Source organism: Podarcis liolepis, assembly GCF_965112155.1.
Source record: "Podarcis liolepis genome assembly, chromosome: 2".
NCBI classification, from domain to species: domain Eukaryota; kingdom Metazoa; phylum Chordata; class Lepidosauria; order Squamata; family Lacertidae; genus Podarcis; species Podarcis liolepis.
Genome location: NC_139555.1, coordinates 33,359,053 through 33,384,731, shown reverse-complemented (window position 1 = coordinate 33,384,731; position 25,679 = coordinate 33,359,053). Strand labels below are relative to the sequence as shown.

Sequence of the window (25,679 nt, the reverse complement as noted above, 5' to 3'; positions counted from 1 at the left end):
GCACACTCTCTCCCCTTGTGCCAGCAGAGCTATGGATATTAGTGAAGGAGCTTTGGCGATGGGGTTAAACAAGGGGAGCAATATATGGTGTGGCAGGTGACTTTTTCTGCTCTGCCAGGCAGCTTCTTGCAAAGCCTACTAAGAAGATCTCACGTACAGCCCTGTGCGTTGCTGGTGTTAGGTAATATACAAGACTGTGGTGCCGTATTGTTTGGGCCCCTTGGGACATATTTGTGATACTCGCGCACGTTTCAGGTTGTATGGCTGGACATAAGGCTGTGCTCCCATGTCGTTTTTGTGACTGCACAGTCTCCAGTGTGCCAGCTTTTCAGTCCTGGAAAGAGCCAGCTCTGTATTTGAAAACAGTGAAGTTAGGGACTCATGCATCTATGATTGTGGCCTGTGCTTATTTTCTGCAACAACACCAAAAGTAGAGCACTGGAAGGCTGCAGTTAATGATCCTGGATGAAGAGAAGGGTCTCAGAAAAGATGCTGTGCAGACTGTATTTCAGGCCCTCCAGACATTTTGGTCTCCAACTCCCATCAGCCCAGCTCTACATGGCCAGGGTTCAAGGATAATGGAAGCTATAGTCCAGCGACATCAACGGGGGAGGGGGGGAGGAGCACCCTTGCTGTACTGGTACCAGAGACCATATTTTGAGTGTCCCCAGGTGCAAGGTGTTTGTCAAGAGTTTTCAGCCTATGGGATTGCTCTTGTAGCAATAGCAGGGTCGCAACGCATATCATTCAGTAGTGTCTATTGACAGACCTCAGTTTCTGACTCATGGAAGACACATAAAAATGCATGAAAACTTGGTCACTTCATCTTTGCAGCAATAGCTTTATACAGAAGTTGTACATAAGAAAATATATAATTTGTTTTCTACATATGAGTAAGAGGATCTTGGTGTTTTGTTTTGTTTTCTTTTTAAAAAAATCCTCCTTGGAGTCATTTACACTCGGTAACAGAGGAATAAATATTATATATTTATATAAACCTTCAGGATTAAAAAAAATAAAAGCAGTTAAATTGAAATTGTCGTACGGTAAAATCCATGGTGATAAGCCACAGTCATCTTGCTGCAAACAGCTATATGTCATAGGGTGGATGGAGGAATCTTTTTTTCAGGATGGCAGGTAAGAGTCCCTTTGTGTCGCCTCCCCCCTCCCACCCCCGCCCGTTTTATATACACACACCTTATGATATCTTGTTGTTCTAGGACTGTGGGTTTCAATCTTCCCTAAGAGAAACCTCCTCTGTTTCATTGTCTGCCAATGAACCCCTGTGAATCGGCTCAAGAGCCTTGCATGCAGAAAGGATTCTGGGGCGCAATCTCCATTTGCAAGGCATGCCGTCCAAATCCATTAGGCTTTGTCATTGCTCAACATGAACCGAGTGTGCAGCCTAGAAGCCATTCCAACCCCCTCTTGGCTCTGCATACTGACCAGGAGGATCAGTAATGGTGGGCAATAGCCAAGTTGCCTTTTGGGGAACGGTTGTGTGTGTGTGATTAGAAAATCAGTAATTGAGGAACCAGTCCCAAGTAAAAAAAGGGCTTCACTTCCAATGAACCCTAGATTTCTGTTTAGTCTGATCAGCCTAGAGAGGAAAATCTGCTGTTAATTTTCATGATGACCAGCTAGCCCACCCATACTGCTACAACTGCAGTCCTGAGTACGGATTCACTGTGGTAGCACCTCAAACAGGAGAGATGCTCCATCTCTTATGAGCTGAACCTGGAGAGTTATACTGCATATGTTATATAGGTAGATTCTGGAGATCCCAGCTCAAAGAAGTCCAATAAATCCATTGTTGCCGCTCATGTATGGTTGAAGGGCAAGTTGTGAAATCCTTACCACAAAAATGGTAAGGATAACTTTGTTACCAGAGCCTGATGGCCTTCTTACATTGGGGCAAGAGAATCTATTTATACCAGGAATAAAGACCCAAATCACTGTCCCTGTTTTATATAGTCCCAGGATTGCACTCATGTTTCCGCACAGCACAGGGAAAGGATGTTGTTCTTTGATTTGTTTTCCTACACAGAGCATCTAGATGGAATTGGATATAAGGTTTCTGCATTTGGCAGTTCAAATGGAATATCAAACATCAGATGCCAAATTCTTGAATGACTGGGCATTCGAAAGGGCAGAACAACCATTGCAGCCCTCTAGTTGGTGATTCAGTCTCTTTCTTACATTGAACTGGTTGGGAGGGAAACATCAGTCTGTGGCCATATTTGCACTTATGAAATCAATATTCTAACTGCTCGCCCTAAGGAATATTGGCATGTGTGGGTGCTGAGAATTCCCCATTGGAGATCCCTAGAACCCCTCACCAGTGTCTTAAGCTTTCCTGCATTGGGAAAGCTGATTCTTAAACCAGTTCAGATGTGCAATATAGATGGAGCTGGGAATTGCTCACATGTCACTGTTGCGCAATCCCTTTCCCACCCCATGCCTTGTTTTCAGTAATCTTCCAGCATTTGTCCCATTACTTCTCCCCTACTGACAACCACCAGCCAGGTGGCACCCATGTCAAATATTAAAGGAAGGCAATGCAACCTTTGCCTTCAGAATAACCCCCAAAAAATTTTCCTCACAGTATAGGCCGCGCACCGAATTCATGCTCTCATGCTGGTAGACTTTAAGGTTCTGCTCAAGTACAAAGTTTCCCATGCGAAATCAGGGATTCATTGGGTTGGGGATGTGGAGAAACTTTTAATGTTCTCTGTTAACTCCCATCCTGTTAGAAGGCAAATCCCAGAGACAAACTGAGTAGCTGAATGGCATCAAGAAAGAGGACTGTGTACTTTACCAGCAGGATCTAGTTTAGCTGTGTCTTAGCACTGCCATGCATAAGTTTAGGTTTTGTTTTTTGTTAACAACTAAATCTTTTAAAATAATAGATATAATAACAGGGGGGGGGGATGAAATGGTGGATTCCACTCTGCGATCTTCATATAGCAAGAGGTGGTTGCTACCAGATATATGTTTCTTGAAGGGGTGGAGCTGCTTGGGGATGAAGGGCTTGGATGGAGTCAGTAGTTTTCTGATTGGTTGAAGCAGCCAGTCACCTGGACCAGCTTTCCTGGGTCCTGGGAGGGCAGGGAAGAAGAAAGAAAGAAATACCTCCATAAACCTAAAAAGTATTCTGAGCAGATCAAGTGCAATAATAATTATGCTTAACATTTGTATGGCGCTTTCACATTTTCAGAGCACCTCACCTGCTTAATCCTCACAACAACTCTGCAAGGCAAGTTAGTTTTACCACCACCCCATATTGCAGGTGGAGGGACTGAGGCTGGACATGAGTGTCTTGCCCAGGACGATTTAGTCAGTTCCTGGCAGAACGCCCTGATTGATACCTCCAGCAAGTTTCAAAAGTTCTGCAGAGTGACCATTTTAAAACAGAGATGACTCAAACAGGAGAACTTTCCATAGAAAAACACACACCTCTGGTCAGGCAATAAAACATGCTCTGGTACATTCACAGTGTTCAGGAGGCAGGAGCTCAGCTGGGTTTAGCCAATAGATGAGTTGACATAGTGTCAGGGTATAGACAGACATAGCCAGCAGCTTAGCTTTGGAACAAGATTCTCTCATCTGTTGCTTTCTGTTTCTCACTCATTCCTCTGGACTCCTTTCCCCTGCCCAAACCTTTGGCAACAAGAAACTATGTTGTTTCCAACCTCGCTTCTCTGAACTGCGTCCATCTCTGACTACTGGGATGCCATGTTCTGGGACACGGGGTCCTTGTATGTAATGCAAATGTATGTGTTTTGTAAGGTATTGGACTTTTGACAACTATACAAAATGAAGCCTTCTGTTGAGACACAGAACAGGAACAGGCCAGGTGCCTATGCTGCCAGCTTACGTAATTATGCCCTGCCAGTGGGCCTCAGGGATGGGTAGAAGAGGATTCCATTCAAAGAAGCCTATGGAACAGCTTTGCTGCTGACACTACCAGTAACGGAGAGCTAGCCATTAGTTCTGTCTAGGCTAGAGCGACATGGCAGGCCCTCCCATTCTGAAAAACGGCACAACACTGTGAATCAGGACCTCACTCGCCTCACTTTCTCTGGTTGCAAATATACGTGGGCAGACACTGGTGCTAGAAAACGTGTCACCTGTTTGATACTATGGGTGTGGTCTCATAATATTTTATGGGGTAATTTTGGGTGTGATCAGGCGAAGCCTGTGTGGGAAGGGTTCTCTGAAAGGCATCTTAAATAGAAAACAGGAGGGGGGGGGAGCAATTGCCTGCTTAATGGCGACTTCCCTTCTTGGATCTCTTCGTGGGGACCTTGCAACCACGGAGTGCAGAGGTATCTCTGATCTGCTGTCCTCGAGCTGAAGAGGGTGATGCGCAGGCTGCATCAGGGCGTGATCGAGTGGATTCCAGCCACCTACAGAAGAAAAAGCAAATTTGCATGGTCACAACAGTGTGGTTGTCAGGGTAGATCTCCTGAGTGAGATTTACCAACTCATGCCTTGTACTGGCAAGGATTCATTAGCTAAGCAGTACATCTTATCTATATCTATCTATCTATCATCTATCTCTATCATCTGTCTATCTATCTATCTATCTATCTATCTATCTATCTATCTATCTATCTATCTATCTGTCTGTCTGTCTGTTTGTCTATCTGTCTATCTGTCTATCTGTCTGTCTATCATCTATCTATATCTATCTATCTATCTATCTATCTATCTATCTATCTATCTATCTATCTATCCACAAACACACATACACAAGAGTGGACTAGGGGAGTCATTGTACCCATGAGATATATAACAAGGTGTTCTTTTACCTGCGCAGAGGTGCTAGCTGACAGGAGCAGTGCCAAGGGTTGTTCGACAGGGTGAGGGTCTCAAGACGGCTGAAAGGGAAGTTCCCAGGAAGACTGGACAGTTTGTTGTTCTCAATGTGAACAGTCTTCAGTGTGGTTACACCAGCAAATGCTTTATCTGAAAACTGAAGCACAGGCACATGTGTCAATCATCACGCAACCAGCAGGGAAAGGAGAAGCTTATCCTTTGGGCCTAGCTGACAAATCAGTTTTTTTGCTGGCAGTACATTTGGACTTGGTGTGGATACTTTTGGGCTTTCCGTCGGCATGTGGTTGGACACTGTAAGTACAGGATGCTGGAATGGATGTACCTTTGGGTCAGATCCAACAAGCCTCTTCTTCTGTTTCTATGACTCCAAACCAAAGTCCAGCAGCCACTCTTAAGTAACTCCCATTTCTCTTTCTGCATTTCTCTTCATCAGTGATCAGTGTTTCAGGGATCAATACCAGGGTGGGGGATGTAGTGTGGAATGCCCATTAGATTTTTACATGCACACCTAAACTATGAATTTAGCCATAAGTATCCCTCCTTCTCCTCCTCCTCCTTCAACTACAGCAGGCTTTAGGACCAAATTGCATGATGCTGAGTTTTGTGTAGTCTCCCCCCATTAAAAAAATTAATTCCCCACTCCTCTTTCTGGTGGCTTTCCTCATAAGAAAAGAAAGAAAGATGCAGCCATTTCAGAAAAAAAAAACTTCTAGAAGGGAAAAGGTTAGCAAGCCTTCCCCACCACCACCATTGTGCGTCTTCCACTTTAAACTTCTTCAGCTGTATTTTGTAAAAGACAAAAACAGGGGCAGACTACACATGGTTGAGCTTTAGTTTCCTTCCCTGCAGCATGAATCTTCCTGAGCTCCGGAGAAGAGCGAAGGGTGGAAGGAGGACCACCTTAGTATTTGTCTTCATACTTTAGGGTCGCTGAATTTAAGCTCTTGGAATCTGAAACCATGACACTACAGGCATGTGTAGCGTACAAGGCTGTTCTCTGATTAGAAGAGACATTGATGACCTTTTTTGGGGGGTTATGTGCCTCATATTATTTAAAAGATATGTGTGTTCCGACAACCTCCATCGCTCTCCCTGCCTCCAGCTTCTTTCTAGACATCTCTTCATTTCCAAACAAGCAAAGAGATTATTTGGCTTTTCATAGTTGAAATCCTTTCTGGCACCCGGTTGCCACATTCATGGAGAGGAGTATTTGTGGAGACTCAAGGGCCTGTAGACTTTGGCAGAACCCGGTGGACTCTCAATGGAAAGTTACACTTGGCATTCAAGCACAGTAGAAATAGCAAGGCAGATTTCCAGTGACTCAAGATTCCTCTCCCCTTTCTCTTTTTCCTGACCGGGATGCTGCATAATATGTACATTTATGCCATATATAGGTTTGCTTGGAGATTACAGCTCTTTCACAGAATTATGAGATGGTAAAGAGCTAAAGCCGTTATTTCTTGGCCTAGTTGTCATCGTTGCTCCTTGCTTCACTTGGAAAAATTCCCATGCACACAAACCCAACAACATAAACTTCCTTGGAGACTACTAATTTAGGTTCAAAACATCTACCAGTGGTTACAGCAATGTTCTCCCCACTACCACTCCCCTTATTCCCTTTCAGGGAAATGAAAAGAATATATACTAAGCCCGGATAAAATTACAAGTCATTCCAGTGTTTCCACAACACGTCGCAAGAATCAACTAATCGCTGAATAAATTCCTCTACAGACCATCACTGAATGAATCCCAGAACATTCTCCTTGAGTTGTTGGCAGGGCTCTTTTTCACACGAGATGCAAAGGCAAGCATCTCATCTTAAAGAGCTGTATATATTTGAAGGAGATGTGCTGCAATTCTAGAGGGCTTTGCGGTTCACCGCCAGATGTTGTAATTCTTGCTCCTTTGTGTAGTGGTGTTATGCACCCGCTCTTAGATATTGTACCTCCTGGTGCTGAGTTTGTGCTGGAGTCATCTAGTGTAGCTATTGTCTGAAAGGATGAGATGAGACTGAGTGTTTATATAGATTACTTCCTGTTCATTCCCTTCTTACCTTTAGTTGTGGCAGGGATTAAATCATATTTTGAATTTGTGATCTTCCCAGGGAAGGTGTAGCTCTGTTTGGTTGCTCATTGAGAAGTCTGTTGACCCATTCCAAAAGGTTGCACTGTCATCTCTGGTATTGCCAGCTGAGCCTTGGCTGGTTGATACTCTGGCCTGGAAACCTAACTATTACTAAATGCCTAGGTCTGCTATCTGCTTGCAGAAACCTCTAATGTTGAAACTACATGTAAAAGTGTTGTGTTCATTACGTTGACTACTGAAATAGCAAATTCTCAGCTTTTAGAAGCTTTGTTTAGAATTCATGTTAAGGGTACCAATGTGTGCCAGGAAACAAACCATATCGGATTGCTAAACAAAAGGAGAACCAAAGTCCACAGCAGAGTAATTAAGGTGGGCGAGGAGAAGAGAGTTAAGGGAGCTGGAGAAAGGGAAGTGTTCATGGATCCCCTTCTCAGGTTATATCAGCAGTAATGCTGGCATGGGGGAAGGATCCACAGCATCAACTTCTTTCATCTGGCTTGGTTTTTCCCATGTCACCCAACAGAACCCATGAAGAGGAGTATGTGAAACTGCATAGATGGGATTAGACTAGGTTTATGTATATGCAGGTAGATTAAAGAAGCAAGAAGCACTGAGGGTCCACACAGGTGGAAGGGAGATTTTGATTAGGCTCCAGCATGTGTTCGAAACTCCGCCTGAGACCCTCCTTTCCTGTGGAGCTTTCTGAAGTTCCAGCCTGCACAGGGGATCAGTGAGTATCATCCATTCACGAGCCAGATGGCAAAAGACATAGCTGGTTTATGGTGCTGTGGACAGCTCCCTTGTGGACTTCTCCTTTCTGGATTAGATACCATCCTTTTCGGATGGGAAATACATGTAACTGTCAACTAGTAATCCAGTTGCTGGTATAACTAAACTTCAAACCGTGAGCCAGGATTCTGGACTGGTGAAAAACACCATTGTGTGTCTCTGAGTTTATACAATTCATTCAACACTCCAAACCCCACTGTTCTTTTAGGTACTGTATACTGTATTCTGCTCAGGTAAAGCCTAACAGAGTTCCACAACTACTTCAAGTGGTTGTTTTGTTTTTTAAAAGTGTGTCACAAGATAACACCTTTATGGTAGCATGTATGCAATTCTGAGGCTCTTGAATACTGTTGTAATTTGGAAATTGAAAAGCTCTTTCATCAAGAGGATTTCACATTGCTCCAGTCCTGAATAATTTGCCAGTTGCCAATCCCCATCCCTGAAAACTCCCTCCTCCCTCTCTGCCACCACCACCTGCTTCATAACTTTGCGTCTTGCGGTGAATCTTGCTCCTTCGGGTGAATCTGTTTGTTCACCGTTCATCCTGATACGTCTGCACAAAGCTTACATGGAGCTTAGACTGTGTCTGGTATTTACGGAGTATTCATTCTGATTTGTGTACAAGGCTCATATGACAATGAGCATTTCTCCTGACTTGTTTCTTGGGTGTTTACATGACTTTCTGTTAATCGTTTTTTCACCCCACTTTCTCAATGCATAATCTATGATGCCTTCAGACTGTCCCTTTCCACACTTTTAATCTATTTTAGTTGCACAGACCTGAAGTTCTAGTAAGCAATTGAATCTCTCCCCCCCCCCAGTGAAATATTGACAGTGTAGATACCCTGTATTAGCTCTGTGCTCTGGATGATTTTCTTTTCCGTGTAAAATGTGTATTTAATTTTGTTTGCCAACACTCTGTCATTCACAGAGCTTTATTGCTGGGGGGGGGGCGGTTCATGTTGCTGCATCTCTTAGCATCTCTTTGAGGGTCACTGTTTTGGTGCTGATTCACCTGGATAACCTCAGCATGGGTACATAGCATGGCTGGAAACTTCCCTCCTTGTTCACCTGGAAGCCTTCCATGATCCTTCTGCTTCTGTTTGATGTGGTCTCTCCCCCCCCCCCCCAATCTGGGACATGCTCCATCTAGTGTGATGTCACTGCTGCCTCCTGTTTACGAAAAGCACCTCAAGCATGATGCTTCAGCCTCTGGGACATGACTCATTTGCCGAGAAGAAGAGGAGTATTTTGCTGCATTACCTGAATGTCCCTCTAGCTCTCTTGATAGGAACAGAGTGCCTTTGTGGAGCGCTGTGAGGGTTTCTCTTGAGAGATAGTCAATAAACAAACCCTTCTTTATGAAGTGTAAGGTTGGAGAGAGGCAAAGATGCAAAAGTCCTCATGTGTGCTCAGTCTACCTGACTGCAGAGCACTCACCAGTCGCTGACGTTAGCCTCCACTTCTGCGGTGGTCACTGCATTCACTTACTCATTCCAATAACAGGCCATCAGTCTGGTGTCTAGGAACAGAGCTTTACTCTCCCTCTTGCAAACGGCAGGTATAGGGGTGCCAGCCTTTTGCCTCCAGTACTCTGTCCCATTAATTTCCTAGTCCAGCCTTCCCCAAGATGGTTTCATCCATACGTGGTTGGACAATGGAAGTTGTCCATAAGGCTGCTGGGAATTGCAATCCAATATAATCTGCAGGGCACCAGGTTGGGGAAGGTTGGGGACCTAGTCTCTGCCTGTCAATCACTCTCGCTATACAAACGGACACCAGCCTTTGCATCATTCATTTTGGAGGACAGGCACCACGACCATGGCTGTTATTATTCAATATTATTTAGTTTGAAAGCATCGCAGGCTCCATGTAGTACCATTAAGCCTCCAGGTTACAGGGCTTAAAAACAGATGAGATGAAGGCAAAAGGGGGAGGAATTTCAAATGAGTAACTAGAACAGATAGTGGACAGGGAGGTAGGTAGTGGAAATGTGAACAGTGATGCAGAAAAACATTCGTTTCCGTTCAGGAGCAACCTGAAGGAGGAAAGGGCCCCAGGGCTTGGTGGAGAGAGAATTGACTGCTATGAAATTATTCCAGAACAACTTATTTCAAATTTAGGAGCGTGAAATGCAAATAATAAACCTATCACCTTTTATCGTTATTTTGCATTTTCACTAGCACCTGAAGTGCTTTTTTGCTAACGATTTGCTTCTGTAGTTGGGTGCTGTGAGTTGTTAGGAAGCCTCTCCCAGAGCTACAGTTCTGAGCACCCTTAACAAACTACAGTTCCCATGATTCCTTGGGGGGGGAGCCATGACTGATAAAAGCCATGATGTAAACAGTCAAAGCTCTTCAGGTTTGACAAACAGGGGAGAGAGTCTGTGTAGGGAGTCCTGTCCTTTTCACATCCCACTTACCCATTTCCCACCATCATTGAGATATTTGCTTCAAAGGGGCATGACCTGTAGGGATGGGCAAATCTGCCCACTTCATTTTCTCTCAAATTTTCATTTTTCTGATCTTGAGTTCTATTTATCCTATGTCCACATCAGTTTGGGATTATTTTTTAAAGCCTGCACATTCCTCATAAACTACACATTTTTGCAAGCAGTTTCCCCTAATATAATACACTTTGTACATTATTTTCACTAATGCACACTTATTTGTGACCCTTTCCTGTAAATATCTGAAGGAGCGTCTCCACCCCCATCGTTCAGCCTGGACACTGAGATCCAAGCGCCGAGGGCCTTCTGGCGGTTCCCTCATTGCAAGAAGTGAGGCTACAGGGAACCAGACAGAGGGTCTTCTCGGCAGTGGCGCCCGCCCTGTGGAATGCCCTCCCTTCAGATGTAAATATCTTTAAAAGACATCTGATGGCAGCCCTGTTCAGGGAAGTTTTTAATATTTAATGCTGTACTGTTTTTAACATTTGATTGGGAGCTGCCCAGAGTAGCTGGGGAGACTCAGCCAGATGGGCGGGAAACAAACAAACAAAGAAACAAATAAATAAATAAAATTGTTATTGTTATTTGGATGGAGAACTGCATCACTGAATTCAGTGACGTGCACATCTTGAAGGGTAGCTTCATTTTGATTGGCTCAAGAAGTGGGAATTAGGTGGATTCCCGTTAAAATGTGAACCAAACTAATTCCTCCCCTGCCCCCATCCATAGCAGCCAGTCACGTTTTTCCAAACCTGGCGTTGCCCTCTTTTTCTCCCCCAACTAAACATGCCTTCCAGGCTCCTGAGAAGAAGATAGCAAATGCTTTCACCTTCCCTACAAAGAAACTACAAAGAAAACTGTCAGCCCCCCCCCCCCATTTCTGAATCTAGTTTTGCTTCGAAACATGCTGCCTCTTCTCCAAATCACCCAGGAGGCTGTGGCAAACCACTGGGTTTACTTTCAGGCTGTGTGGCTTTCCTTCCCCCATCAACGTTGTTCCCAAATGTAGCATTTGTCTTTCCTCTGTCGGAAGGTGCACTGCAAACACGCCACTGGAAGCAGGGGGGTTGAAACCTGCTTCCTGCCACTCATTTCCCCTGCATGTGGAGTGAAAGCAGGATGTGCACCCCAAACGGTGTCCCACTTATTTTGCCCCATACAGTGGTACCTCAGGTTAAGTACTTAATTTGTTCTGGAGGTCCGTTCTTAACCTGAAACTGTTCTTAACCTGAGACGCCACTTTAGCTAATGGGGTCTCCCACTGCCGCCGCGCCACCAGAGCACAATTTCTGTTCTCACCCTGAAGCAAAGTTCTTAACCCGAGGTTATATTTCTGAGTTAGCAGAGTTTGTAACCTGAAGTGTATGTAACCTGAAGCACCACTGTATAAAACGTGATGGGAGCGACTGAGAACCCAGCCAGCCCTGAGTTCTGTTTCTTAACCGTGCTATAGGCTTGAGTGTGACAGAATAGAAAGAGACTGCGTTTGAAAAGTCTGCATTAGAAGCATTTGCGAACATCATGGTGGCTGGGGGTATACAGTGGTATCTCAGGTTACAGACGCTTCAGGTTACAGACTCCGCTAACCCGGAAGTAGTACCTCGGGTTAAGAACTATGCTTCAGGATGAGAACAGAAATCGCGCGGTAGCGGCAGCACGAGGCCCCGTTAGCTAAAGTGGTGCTTCAGGTTAAGAACAGTTTCAGGTTAAGAACAGACCTCCGGAACAAATTAAGTTCTTAACCCAAGGTACCACTGTATATGGAAGGCAACAGTGCCTCCCAAGGGCAAAGGTTGCTTTCCCCGCAGAAGAGAAGGGGAACAATTCATTCATATGTAAAGAAGTGATGCACCTGGTAGTCTCAGCCACTGAGAATAAACTCATGGCTTGATGGCTCACCTGGGGTGGCTAACCTTGTTTGTCACCCTTGCCCTTGGGCAGCCCTTCAGCACCTGCATGCCAACAGTGGGTATGGCCACCTTGCACCTTCACTTTGCACACACAGACCGCCCCCCTCCTCCGCTGATCCATGCAGATCAGCGGAGGGCGATAGGATCGTCACCCTCTCCCTGCTCATCAAATGATTGATCCAATGACCAAGGAGGGGGCTGGGTTAGGTGCAGAAGTTAAATCCTCTCTGTCCAACCCAGTATAGTGCCTTACTTTCATTTCTATTTCCTTTTTGGTGCTGGCAAAATGGGGAGCGGGTGCAGGGAGTGGGCAGAAAACTGTGTGGGGAGCTACATTAATGTCCCACTGCTGTTGCTAGAACGGGGTGGAATTTGGGTGAGAGTGAATATTTTGAATGGGTAAGATCTAGGGAGGGAGAGGGAAATTTCTGTGGAGCGCTTACCTTTTCTAGGCCCATGTTGTCCAGGCTGAGTGTCTCCATGTAGCGCCCAAAGGACTGGAAGGCTAAATCCGGGATGATCTTCATGGGGTTGTTTGAGAGTTTCAGGTCCTCCACCACTCTCAGCTTGCTCATGGCAGCCCCAGGGTAGCTGGTCAGATGGTTCTTATCCAGGTGGAATATGGCTAGGTTCTCCACATCGTCCAGGGCCGCAGGATGGATGGAGTTGATAGAGTTGTTTGAGAGATAGAGCCAGCGGAGATCCTTGGTCCCATGGAAGGCTCCTGCTCTCAACTCTCGGAGCTTGTTGCTGCCTAGCTGCAGGATGAAAAGGTTGATCAGTGGGGAGAGGAGCCCCTTGGGCAGGTCTGGGATCTTGTTGTGGTCTAGGTAGAGGTAGGTGAGCTCCGTCAGGTCATCGAAGGCCCCCATCTTTATGACGCTGATGTCATTGTTGGACAAGTAAAGGTAGACCAGCTGCTTCAGGCCCCGGAAGGCTCCGCTGGAGATCTCTTTGATGTGAGAATGCTGGAGGTGGAGAGAGACGAGGTTCTTCATCTCCCTGAAACCGTTGGTCGGCAGGACGGGGAAGTTGTTCCTCTGCAGGTTGAGGAGACGCGTCTGCTCAGCTACCTTGGGGATCCTTCTCAGCCCAACGTTGTCGCAGATGACATGCTGGAGGTCTCCCCCATGGCAGTGGCAGTTCTGAGGACATGCCTGGAGAACGGGCAGGAGGCATAGCAGCAAGCCGAAGAGCTTGAGTACGAAGCCTGACCGGTCCATGTCCACAGAGCTGTGATGGATGTGCAGGGAGAAGCAGCGGCAGCAAGAGGAGGAGAAGGAGGAGGAGGAGGAGGAGGAGGGAGAAGGTGGAAGGGAGAGTGAGCATGCAGCAAGCTGAACACAGCCCTATTTATAATGTTATTAAAAAACAAAATCCCTTCCCACTAACCGCAGCCAGCAGCCAGACTCTGACTTGGAAGCAACTGGCTTCAGGAACTTGGTGTGACTTTAACCCCTTGGCACCAAGCACAGAGGGATCCTCCTTCCTTCTCCTCTTCTTAACTTTGATGATGCAGGGAGTGCTTCCCCTGCTAACAAATCACCACGGGGAACAGTGTTTGAATGTCTGTTGTTGAATATTCTTGTCCTTCCCTGAACCATGTGTGCAGGAAAATAGAACCGTATCTAAGGGGATCTTCAGATGTGCCGAGGGGGATGTTCTCCTTGTTGCCTTCTAATCAGTAGCTGATAGGAAAGGCATGCCAGGGTAACTAACATGGAAGCAATCTGAATTCCTCCCCTGCCCGGTTCACAGGGCATCTTTTGGGCTATTCCATTGAGTATACTGATTGTCTACTGTGGATGCAATCCATCTTCCCCCCCTGCCTCCCCTCCATCTGGCTTACCTAGAGCTCAGAGGTCTACATCCTTTATTTGTTGTTTTTCACTATTCATAATAATAATAATGCAAGTAACAAATAGCCTCGCAGCTAAATTGTTGGCTGAACTTGGCAGTTAAGTAATACAACAACACCACAAACTGGCTTGTAAGTATAAAACCAAATTTACTAGAATAATAGCTAGAATAGAAATAGACTTGTAACCATTCAAACAACAAACATACTAAGGTGCCATGTGCAAGACAAAGCCTGGAGATACTGTAAACATGGAGTGGATAAATGTACAACCCTATCTTAACAAGTTACATGTGCAGTAAACGTTACACAGACTGGATAAATGAACCGTTCAACAAGTAGCGCAAGTCCAATCACAGAACGACAACCCCGTGCTGCCACAATGGCAAGGGTAGCACACTGGAGAATATGAAAAAGTTTTTCAAAGCTGTTTTTCAAAGATTGAACTGGATGAGATGTTCTTCAAAGGGTCTTGAGTTGGAAACACAAAGCCATATGCATGGATCAATCACGGGAAAGCAAATCAAAGCCACCACCCTGGTGAGAATAATGCAAGTGGGCAAAAGGAGACCTGTTCTCCAGATATATTACAGGTTTCACTACACGCTTCATCAGTCTGAAAAGCTGCATGATACAAAAGAGCACTCCAATTGCAATGTGTGGTGAACCATACAAATTAGAAAATATCAGTCTCATACTATACCTTCCCCAGTCATACAAAACGGTTTGCTCAGGATAAAGAAAGTATTCACAGGCACAGGTAGTGTTCAGACTCATAACAAGCAGTTAAATACAATACAGGTGTATATAATCAATCATCACATAGTGTTGGACTCAAACTCCCATCAGCCCCAGTCAGCATGATCAGTGATCAGGGTTGATGGGATCTAGAGTCTGATAACCTCTGGGAAACTTTTAAAAAATCAATTTAAAAAACAGTAAAAGCACCATCAGTAAAACTAAGTTCAAGTGGCAGTACTTTAAAATGCCCTCTGGAAGAGAGCAGAGATTGGGCCAGGCAACTTCCCTGGAGCAAGGTGTTGGTGTCACTGCAGGAAAGCCTCTGCTCCTTGTGTCCAGTCTCCAGACTTCAAATGATGGAGGGACACAGAACAAAGTCTCATTGGATGATATTCATGGTTGGGCAACTTCATATCACTGGAGACAAATCCCAAATCATTTCTGGCTTTAAAAGTCAAAAATAGCACTTTGCCTAAAAGCAAACTGACAAACAGTTTAGATAGTATTATATCACAGTTGCAGCTTCAATCTGTCACTTGTAGTTCACGTTCTGGCAGCTGTATTCTCGTCTGGCAGAAGCTTCCAAGCTGTCTTCAAAGGCATCACCATATAGATCATACTATGGTATCACCTTGCCAACAAAGGCCTGTATAGTAAAAGCTATGGTTTTCCCAGTAGCGATGTATGGAAGTGAGAGCTGGATCATAAAGAAGGCTGATTGCCGAAGAATTTATGATTTTGAATTATGGTGCTGGAGGAAACTCTTGAGACTCCCATGGACTGCAAGAAGATCAAACCTATCCATTCTGAAGGAAATCAGCCCTGAGTGCTCCCTGGAAGGACAGATCGTGAAGCTGAGGCTCCAATACTTTGGCCACTTCATGAGAAGAGAAGACTCCCTGGAAAAGAGCCTGATGTTGGGAAAGATGGAGGGCACAAGGAGAAGGGGACGACAGAGGACGAGATGATTGGATAGTGTTCTCGAAGCTACCAGCATGAGTTTGACCAAACTGCGGGAGGCAGTGGAAGACAGGAGTGCCTGGCGTGCTCTGGTCCATGGGGTCACAAAGAGTCGGACACAACTAAATGACTAAACAACAATGGTAGGCTAACCTGGAGCTGATTGAGGCATAAATAATGGCTAGGTCTGACTTCCCGAAGAGAAGGTGTGGCTGCTGTTTAATACAGAGCTGGTAAAAGGCACCCCTAGCCACAGCTTGGTCATCTAGGAGTAAGGTTGGGTTCAGTAGTACTTCTAAGCTACAAACCTGGGAGTGCCATCCCGTCTACTCATAAACCACCTGCAGTAGAGATCCTGGCACATTAGGCTAGTGAGAGGGGAGTGGAGAGATGTGGAGTTCCCTTCCTTCCATTTTTTAGCAAAAGTGGAGGCAGAGAATGGAGCACATAGTATCTGTGCACTTGAAAGGCCAGCACAGAGACACAGCACGATGTGAAGCAGTACCCAAGAAGCCCAGGCCTTGGTCCTTTGCCAAGTGGGGACAGGACGGGGGGTGGGGGAGAGAGAGACTACAGAGGAGTTGAGGGCAGAGGCTGGAAATGGAACATTTTGAGCTGGTTTCTCGCCAGATGCTGTTGGCTGTAGCAAACAACTAAGACCTGGGCATATACAACTGTGAGCTTGTTGAGGCTTCCACTGCTGGAGCTGGCTACAAAAGCCAAGCTGGCTGGGGTGTTTACGGAGGCGAGACAGTCTCAAGAAAGGGAGGAAATCCAAGGACTGGTTTAGGACACAGAGGAGGGATTATTCACAAGGATGCCTGGCTTTTTCCATTGTTGAAAGGAGGTATCGCGGCGCATGCGGCGCAGGGCTGTTATGCACACTGGCCAGGCCTCTTGTTTTGCAGAGGTACATTTCAAAGGGACTTTTTAACTGAGGTTGGAGGGGGTTTTTTGCACCTTGGGGTGTGTGCGTTGATTTTGGGTCATAATTCCAGGCAACTTTTACTACTGCCAAATGAACTGTGCAACATTATTTTTTGACAACTTTTCAGAAGCGAAGAACTGGGAAGGTGGCGAACTCACTCCTGTGATGCCCAGTGTCCTGTGCTGTCCATAATACATAGCCCAGTACTCACCTGAGTTCTCAGCTTTGTTCTTTTACCTGCCTGGAGCTCTGGCTTCCCGGTGTGTCCTATTCTTCCACCCTTCCCACTGCAAATGTCCAGCTCTGTTTGCTTCCACTACCTTTGCATTCTGGACATGCTCTGAACTTCATTCCTCTTTCTAGTGAGCTTCTGGCCTCCCATTGTTCCCTTCAGTGTAGTCTACCATAGGGCTGGGCGATATCTGGTTTTCAACATCACAATATGTTGCTATATCACAGTGTCTAAAATAAGGATGGAACTATGTAGAGGTGAACAGTAAGACTGGGCGATACCTGGTTTACAACATCATTATATATCACCAGCTAGACATCAGAATATACTGATATATCACAATGTCTGAAATAAAGATGGAGCTTTGTTGGGGCATTGTCTGGCTTCACAGTTTTCCCACATTGTGATTTTTGCTTACCACACACGCACAGACACACCATGATTCTATATTGCCAGGTCAAAAATTATGAAACCGATATCACAATATTGTCTTCAAACCGGTTTTAGATGATATATCACCCAGCCCTAAATGATATATTGCCTAGTTTACAGTTGTAGCCAGCAAATTCTGGAAGGCACCCCCTGCAAAAACAACACTGCTAGCATGGATTGCCATGTGCCCAGATTTTCCTGGACATTTTTGCGATTTGCGCCCAGACCCTGCTTCCGATTGCAGTATTCTGGATATGTCTGAGAAATTCCGGATGTATGGCAACCCTATTAGCATAGGCATATGATTGCGCTCTGCATGGCTCGTCTTGTGGCACTGCAGAGATTAAACAAGACCCACATGTTTTCTATTCAGAACATATCAAGCAAGGCACAAAGGCTGTAATGGCAGTATTTACCAGGAGATGCTTTTTCAATCCCCTTGCAAGCCTACTGATTTTAAAATTTAGCAAAATGGAAATTCTTTTTCTCCTGGAAGTTTTTTGGGCTCTCCTGCTGCTTTGATGTGGGTAAGCTTCTGCAGGAGGTTTGGTGTAAGGGGAACATCAGTAAGAGCCCATTATGGGATGGCCTTAAATGGAATCACCTCTGGACTCTCTGTTGTCTGAAGCCTGAACTTCTTGGTGGCACTCGCTCCAGCGGGATTTAGTGTTTGCCTACTAACTTTCACAGTTCTTTACCAGGGATGAGTAAGAGCTGGGCAAAAAGCAGGCAGTGATTCTTCTCACAAGGCTCACAGTTTACCTAGTTCATGCCAGTGTCTCCTGGGTGGCATGCGGTCAGGAAGTGACAATGGCTCCTGTGTCAATTCTCCTTCTGCACCAGGGCAACAAACACATCACTTTCACTGGACCTCTATTCAGTCCTCTTGCTTGGAGGCTCCCATGGGGCCTGGACCAGCAGGATGGTCTCAGAAGAGGCAGGATTATCCCGCAATCCCCTCCTTCTTAATTGATTAACAGTTCTGCAAACATTCCCTGCCATAGAAGTGCGTGAATCAAGTGGCCAATAATTTACGAAGGTCAGACTCCTCGCTGCCTCTCCGCAGAGGCTCTTGTGGGGTAAGCAAATAAATGCACCATTTTCAAATCAGCATAAATATAGATTTCAGTGGCATCATAGCTCAGGGTTGTTTTGGTCCTCCTAGTTTTTTATGTAGATAGTCCACTTCCCCCCTCCCTTTTTTTTAAAAGCACACCCTTACATTTCATTAAAATTAACACATCTGTGTGACACCCCCTGCCTCCTGTGATACATTGCAACATGGTTTGCAAATAGCAAAAGTCTGAATTCACCACATGGTGCAAATAAAAATTCATGACTGAAGTCACTAGGTTGTTGTTGTTGTTTAGTCATTTAGTCGTGTCCGACTCTTCGTGACCCCATGGACCAGAGCACGCCAGGCACCCCTGTCACTAGGTTATTATTTATTAAATCTGCATACCGCCCTTCATCTGTAGACCTCAGGGCAGTTTGCAACACAAAATGGCACCATAAGAAACACAAAATAAAGGTAAAGGGACCCCTGACCATTAGGTCCAGTCGTGGCCGCTTCTGGCGAACCAGAGCAGCGCACAGAAATGCCGTTTACCTTCCCGCCGGAGTGGTACCTATTTATCTACTTGCACTTTGAGATGCTTTCGAACTGCTGGGTTGGGCGGAGCAGGGACCGAGCAACAGGAGCTCACCCCGTCGTGGGGATTCGAACCGCCGACCTTCTGATCGGCAAGTCCTACGTAATAAAAATAAAAACCAAAGCAAACTAATAATTCCTCTTCCCACAACACATTGTTTCACCCATAAGTTCTAATGAGGATAACAGAAGAAATGATTTCAAGACAAATGCCTGCTGCTAGGATAAATGAGTGCCAAAGAAAAAGCGGGCGAGGAGAGAGAGAACTGGTCTACCTGTCCTTTCCGTGCACTTGACCTTACTGTTTTCTGAACGCTGGGATAATCCTCCCAGTCTCAGACAAATGGATTAGTTACTTAGCGAGGGCATCTATGAAGGGATGGATAAAACAGCAAGTTAATGTCACATACTTTTCTGCAACGGCTGCCAAGCGGCACTTCTGAAGCTCACGTAGGAGCTGGAGAAATACTTATGAACCACAAGAATGCTAATCATTCTGGAAAGTAGATTTAGCTCCAAGCCACCAATACAGAAGAATAACAGGAGGTTGGTTTTCAGCATGGTAGAAAAACAGCCTGAGATCTTCAGTGGTCTGGCCAGGTCCAGTGGGTTGATATCTTTCACATGATGTGTATGAAGACAGGGCCATTTGCTGAAAAAAGAAAGCCTTCTGGTGATGCAGGTTCTTTTCAGGCAAAACTCTGTATGTAGCAGGGCTGGATTAGCCATGAGGCAAAATAAGCACGTGCTTAGGGCATCAAGGGAAGGGGAGCACCAAAGAAATTTTCCATTGCTGGATTTTCAACATTAATAGTCAAATATTGCTCAGCTTGAGTGTTCCATTTTCTCAGTTGAAGTATATTGAAAACCCTAACAGAGCAACTATGCAGCAAGGTAGACCGGAGGCCTTATCTCTACTAAGTATAGAAGCAGATGTGTTATGTAAGATTAGTTCTAATCAAAGACTTTGCAATTAGAACATGTAGGAGAATTTTTTCAAATGTAAATAAAGTGGAAGTATACAAAAACAAACATTTTCCATCTTACTGTAGGTTTTGATTCATTTCAAAAAACAACTTTTTGTATGCTTTATTGATGTTTATCTTTTGAACTAGATCTATAAGGAGGCACAAAAAAACCTCAAAAGTGCTTTGGGCCTCTAATGGCCTTAATCCGGCCCAGGTATGCAGATGTAAATGAGACGTAGAGCTGTGTGTCATCAGCATATTGCTGACAATGTACTCCAAAACTCTAGATTACCCCACTCAGCAGTTTCATGTAGTAGTTAAACAGCATGGGGGATAAAAGTGAACCATGAGGAATCCCACATTGAAGGCTCCATGGGGCTGAAGAACATTCCCCAAGCAACACTCTATGGAAACAACCATGCAAATAAGATTAGAACCACTGCAAAGCGGTGCCACCGACCCCTAAATCAGACAGTCACTCCAGAAGGATACCAAGGTCAATGGTACCAAAAGCCGCTGAGAGGTCAAGAATTAACAAGGACACATTCCCCCTGTCTCTCTCCCGACAGAGATCATCAGGCAAGGTGACCAAAGCAGTTTCTGTGCCAAACTGAGCCTAAACCCCAATTGAAATTGAGAGAGAGAAAATCCCTAGAGCCCACACGCTGAGTAGGTGTTGCCCAGCAAGCAAGGTGGAGAGTTTAAAAGCACTTCTCATGCTGAATAATATAGGCACACCTAGTGTGGAATGAGTTTTCAGCTCCCTGGCTTGTTTGGGGGACAAGGCCCACTCAATGTGCCGGCTCTCAGAGCCTAGGGGTGCTCCTGAAAGATCTTGTGGGAATTTTGATGGCCCCATGAGATCTTGCGAGAGCATCCCAGAGCCAGCGCACAGAGTAGGCCTTGCCCCCCAAGAAAGATGGAGAGCACGGATAAGGCTCTTCCATGGAGCCTCCTGATTCAGAGACGGCCTGTCACCAGATACCTGGCCCTGGGGGATATACACAAGATTCAGAGCTATGGTCCTGATGACCTGCTTGTGGCATCTCATGTGGGAAATGCAGTGCTGGACAATATGGGCTTTTGGTCTCATCCTGCAGGGCTGCACTGAATGTTCTTAACTGCACAGTCGTTCATGCCTCCAGCGGTTTTTACAACTGCATAAAAGGAAACATAGACAAAATTTATTGGGTGCATTCAGGGAAATAGGCCAGGATGCAAAGTAAGCAAACCTTGTTGCTCCTTTACATTACAGTGGTACCTCGGGTTACAGGCGCTTCAGGTTACAGGCGCTTCAGGTTACAGACTCCGCTAACCCAGAAATAGTTCCTCGGATTAAGAACTTTGCTTTAGGATGAGAACAGAAATCGTGCGGCGGCAGCGGGAGGCCCCATTAGCTAAAGTGGTACCTCAGGTTAAGAACAGTTTCAGGTTAAGAACGGACCTCCAGAACGAATTAAGTTCTTAACCCGAGGTACCACTGTACAACTGACATTATTTATTTCTGGGACTTAATGACACACTAGGTTTAGCCCCAGAACCTGTTTTCACTGTTTGGGCTCAGCTGTAGGACATACGAAGAAAGAGCAATATAAACAGGAAATGCCAGTGAGCATGCGCAGATGGTTTCCCCTCTGATATTAGGAGGAAGGGCTTCTAGGTCAGACAGTGTAGGTTTGAGCCTTTCCAACCTTCACTCTGCAGGGTCTGCATACCATCATCCGCAGCAATCCAAATCAGCCCTTCCAAATATAGGACTGAAGACATATAGGACTTTGTCCTGGGGCTTTGCACGTACCCAGACCCCGAACGGGACAGAGCTATGTGCCAGTTTCTTCCAAGTAGACAAGGACAAAAAATGTTGGGGGAAACAGGGAGCAAGATGCCAAGGGAGGATCCGGAAAGAACATTGGTGTTGATTTCAAGTCTAGACAGAATACCCAGTGTTATTAGAGGGATAATTAAATCCATCCCACGGGGCAAGAGGGGACAGGACCGGTAGACGGCTCTTTCTCTCCAAGTACTTCCGTTGGTTTATTATTTTATTCCCCCGTCTGCCACATTGTCTTTGAAGTTCAAAAATTACTCTTGTTTCCTAGCCAGGTCTACCCTTTTCTCTTAAGCCAATACCACTTTATTTTCGCCCTGGTGTTTTGAAAGGACTTGAAACGTGGCTCTTAATAGAAATGTTGTTTGTGTCAGGCTGGCATAATGCAAGCCTGGTAATAAAGGTGGACATCTCCTCTACAGCCAGCAGAAGGAGGGCAACACTTTGCAGTACAAATGTTAGGAAATTGTGGCAACACATTCATGTACTATCTGTGATAGTTGGTTGAGTGACGAAGGGAGCCATCATGATGGAGAACTGTCATCATCTTTGGGCACACACACTCACTTCTTTCTGCCCCACTCAGGTCTCCGGTCAAACAGGGTTTTTGTAGCATTTTAAGCACTTCTGAGCTTCCAGATACTTTTCTCTGCAATGGAAGTTGTCATTCTGGCTACTACTTTTCCAATTTTGATTTGCACCTGCACAATACCTCTTCTGCTAAAGAATGGCTAGCAGGGATGGGTCCTTTTTCATTGCTGTTCTGTAAGGAGAGAGGCACTCAGCCCCACATGGCACAATTGGGGAGACACACCTGGCAGCCTGTTCCCCCTGAAAAATACCATTGCTTTACATTTGTGCCTGCTGTTAGAGCAAGGTGGTGCCTGTTCTCTGCCCATTTCAGTGATCAAAGTCCAGAGGCAGTGGCAGCTCAGGAGTGCCGCTGCGCATTTGTGGATGTGTTGCAGTTGCTCACAGTTAAATCTTTCCCTGTACCCCTGTCCTCTTTGCTATTAGCTTGAAATACCTTCCGCATGTAACACGTTTAAGAGTGTGTGTGTGTGTCTTTGGATATTTCACAGCACACTCTTTCTCATGCCTGGCTGTCAGGGGCTGGACTGAGGAGGAATGGTGGAGGCCTCCCCTCCCCCCTTCTCCTGAACCTTCCCGAGAACAGTATAGATTTAGAACGGTGGTTTGCAGAGACTGCATAAGGGAAAAGCTGGGGAATACAGTGGATGCTCGGGTTGCGAACGTGATCCGTGCGGGATGCACGTTCGCAACCCGCGTCTGCGTGTCTGCGCATGTGCAGGTTGCGATTCAGCACTTCTGCGCATGTGCAAAGCGCGATTTAGCACTTCTGCACATGCGTGACCGCCGAAACCCGGAAGTAACCCGTTCCGGTACTTCCGGGTTTTGGCGGTCTGCAACCCGAAAATACGCAACCTGAAGCAGCTGTAACCCAAGGTATGACTGTATTGGAAGAGGAACAGCAGGAAGAAGAAACACTGGGGGAGAGACAGCTGACAGACTCAATGTCTTTGGAGAGCAATCCTGAGCCCCCCTCTCCCAAGACTAGGCATGCATTAAGAGTAGTAGTACAGAAAGCTCAGAGACAGAAATCCCAGATCAGCCGGCATAGGAATGACGTAGGATAAGAGAGACGGAGGGGGTGGGGCTTTACTTGGAGCAACGCCATTGTTGAAGAAGGACTACCTTCCTTTGTCTCTCTCTGTGAATACTGAATAAATTACGTGGTAAGAACTCTTTGTGTTTATCTGCTTCTTTGGATGCCACCAGGGGAGGGATAGGATTCCCTGAACCTGGACATTAGTAGACTTGGCAGCAAACTTGAAATTCAGAAGCAGATTTTAATCTTTGCTTTACCCTTTGGCCATTTGCTTCTTCTTGCTAACTCATAGGACATCTTGACCGCACTGTAACCGTGCAGCTCGCTACCTGTGCCCAACAGTATCCCAAGCCTGTGAGTAATGTGTCTCCTTCTCGCACCAAGGAGTAGCTTGGGGAGTATCTTTGCTTCCTCTGAATTCAAGGCGTCTGTCACATGAAGACTGGTAAAATAGCCCTTCACTGGGGATAGTGTAAAAACAGGCTACACTTCCAGTATCATCAATAGTAAATTACCCCTTAGATATACCTGGAGGAGTTTTCTGCCAGCGCAAACACAGAGTGAGAGAGCCAAGAATAAAACCCAGGCACCCCGATGAACAGCCCTGCCCAGTAAATCAAGGTTCCTCCAAATTGCCCCTTTCTGAGTCTCCAGAAATGTTTATTTCATTCTATTTTGAAGACTGGCTTACACTGGCTAGTGTTTAAACAACATTAGCAGGCGAGGTTTTATAGCAGTGTTTAGATTCAAATAGTTCTGCTAATATGTTTCTTATTCCCAGTTTAGCCCAGGGCTCTGCATTCCCTAAGAAAGAGGCACTTGTCACCAAAAATAAATTGCATGCCTGCAATATTCAGAATGATTCTTGGTAAATCCACTAAATGAGATGATCCATTTGCCAAATAGTTGCGGTTTGAAATTATTTTCAGCCAACTATGTGATTATCTTCTCTATGACCTCTTTTGAACTAAAGGGGTTCCAAGGATTTCTCCAAATGTTACCCTAGCGCACAAATGATACATGAGCTTAATTTTAGCCACCAGAAGAATGCTGCACCTATAGCTCAGGACTGTACAACTTTTTAAAAACACGTCAAGTGAATCTGAAATAGGGTCCTTGCAAGATCAGGCATGGTCAAAGGAAGTCTTAGAGTACTTGTGAATTCATCCTTAAAATGTCTCTCCAGAAATACTGCTTCTTGGTGACCTGTTTACTGAGCGTTCATCCTGATTTGTTTTCACAAAGTTAGCCAAGAGGTATTAGGATGTTGGCCATTTATTCAGCATTCATTCCGATATGCTTGCAGGGAGGTTATATGACATTGCCTCAAGCAGTTGTTCGGTCCCATTCGCTTTTAGCAGATTTTCCTATCAGTCGCCCTTCTGTGCCCTGTATCTGGATGAGAGCAAAGACCTATCGAGTCCAGCGTCCTGTTTTTTTAATCATGACTAGTCAGGTGTCTGTATGCTCTCACATGACACATGACCAGTGGCCCATCTGGTTCAGTATTTACTCCGACGCAGCAGCTTCTCCATGGTTGCAGCCATCTATGAAGGAATGAAGTGGGAACACTCAGGTACAAGTATGGGATACCTTACCAATCCATAGTTTATGGCTGTAGGTTTTTATGAATGTGGAGACCCACAATCAGGACATGAGGGCAGGAGTCCTCTTAACGTTACAGGTGGCAACCATTTTGCGCCCATTCAATTGATGCGCAACTGCTGACGGATGGTTTGTTTTGGACCCGGAAGAGGGTGGAATGAGGCATAATGGGGCAGAGCGGGCTTATGTATGCGCCGCTGGTGCACAAATGCCCACAACACAACCCCCATGCAAATTGGGAGTTCCCTGTACTTGATCCTTCCTCCCCATGAGATACCTCCTTTCCTCTCCTTGCAGGGAAACAAATTCTGCAACGATCCAAATATACCAAGAGGTGGGTGAAATTTGCAGATTAAGCTGGCGCATGCAAACTTACATTGATGATTTGTTTTGCTCGAATAGCGTGGACTATAGTGGGGCAAAATAAAATGCAGTTCCCTGAAAGACGGTCGCTTCATAACTTCCCTGATATGGTCTTATCTGCTGCAGATGGGAGTTTTTGCCCATAACACTTTAGCACTTATTCTGCATTGTTTAGTTTCTCTCTCAGCTGTTTTGTTTCCTTTGTGTTTTGCAGGTTGCATATGGAACCACAGAGAATAGTCCTGTCACCTTCATGGGGTTCCCTCAAGACAACATTGCCCAGAAAACAGAGACTGTGGGGTGTATTTTCCCACATACAGAGGTGACTGATTCCCTTTGTTGGTGTAAACTGGGGAAAATGGGTGAAATTGCACTAAGTGCTTGGCCCGTGTCTTGAGCAGTCCATCC

General features: G+C 45.5%; 2 protein-coding genes across 2 annotated transcripts in view; one reads left to right on the top strand and one right to left on the bottom strand.

The window, feature by feature from the left end:
• ACSF2 (acyl-CoA synthetase family member 2) overlaps positions 1–25,679 on the top strand; it is a gene marked incomplete at its 5' end in the record, with an annotated part of 62,027 nt that overhangs the window by 30,622 nt on the left and 5,726 nt on the right. The window contains 1 exon segment of the mRNA XM_083487136.1: positions 25,486–25,593. Within this exon segment, the coding sequence (XP_083343262.1) occupies positions 25,486–25,593 (108 nt within the window).
• Positions 822–13,650, bottom strand: CHAD (chondroadherin). Its single transcript, XM_083487248.1, has 4 exons — positions 12,519–13,650; positions 4,815–4,978; positions 4,264–4,409; positions 822–3,098 (listed from the first exon to the last, which is right to left on the bottom strand). The coding sequence occupies exons 1-3, from the start codon at positions 13,296–13,298 to the stop codon at positions 4,268–4,270; spliced, it is 1,086 nt and encodes a 361-aa protein (XP_083343374.1). The 5' UTR covers positions 13,299–13,650; the 3' UTR covers positions 822–3,098; positions 4,264–4,267.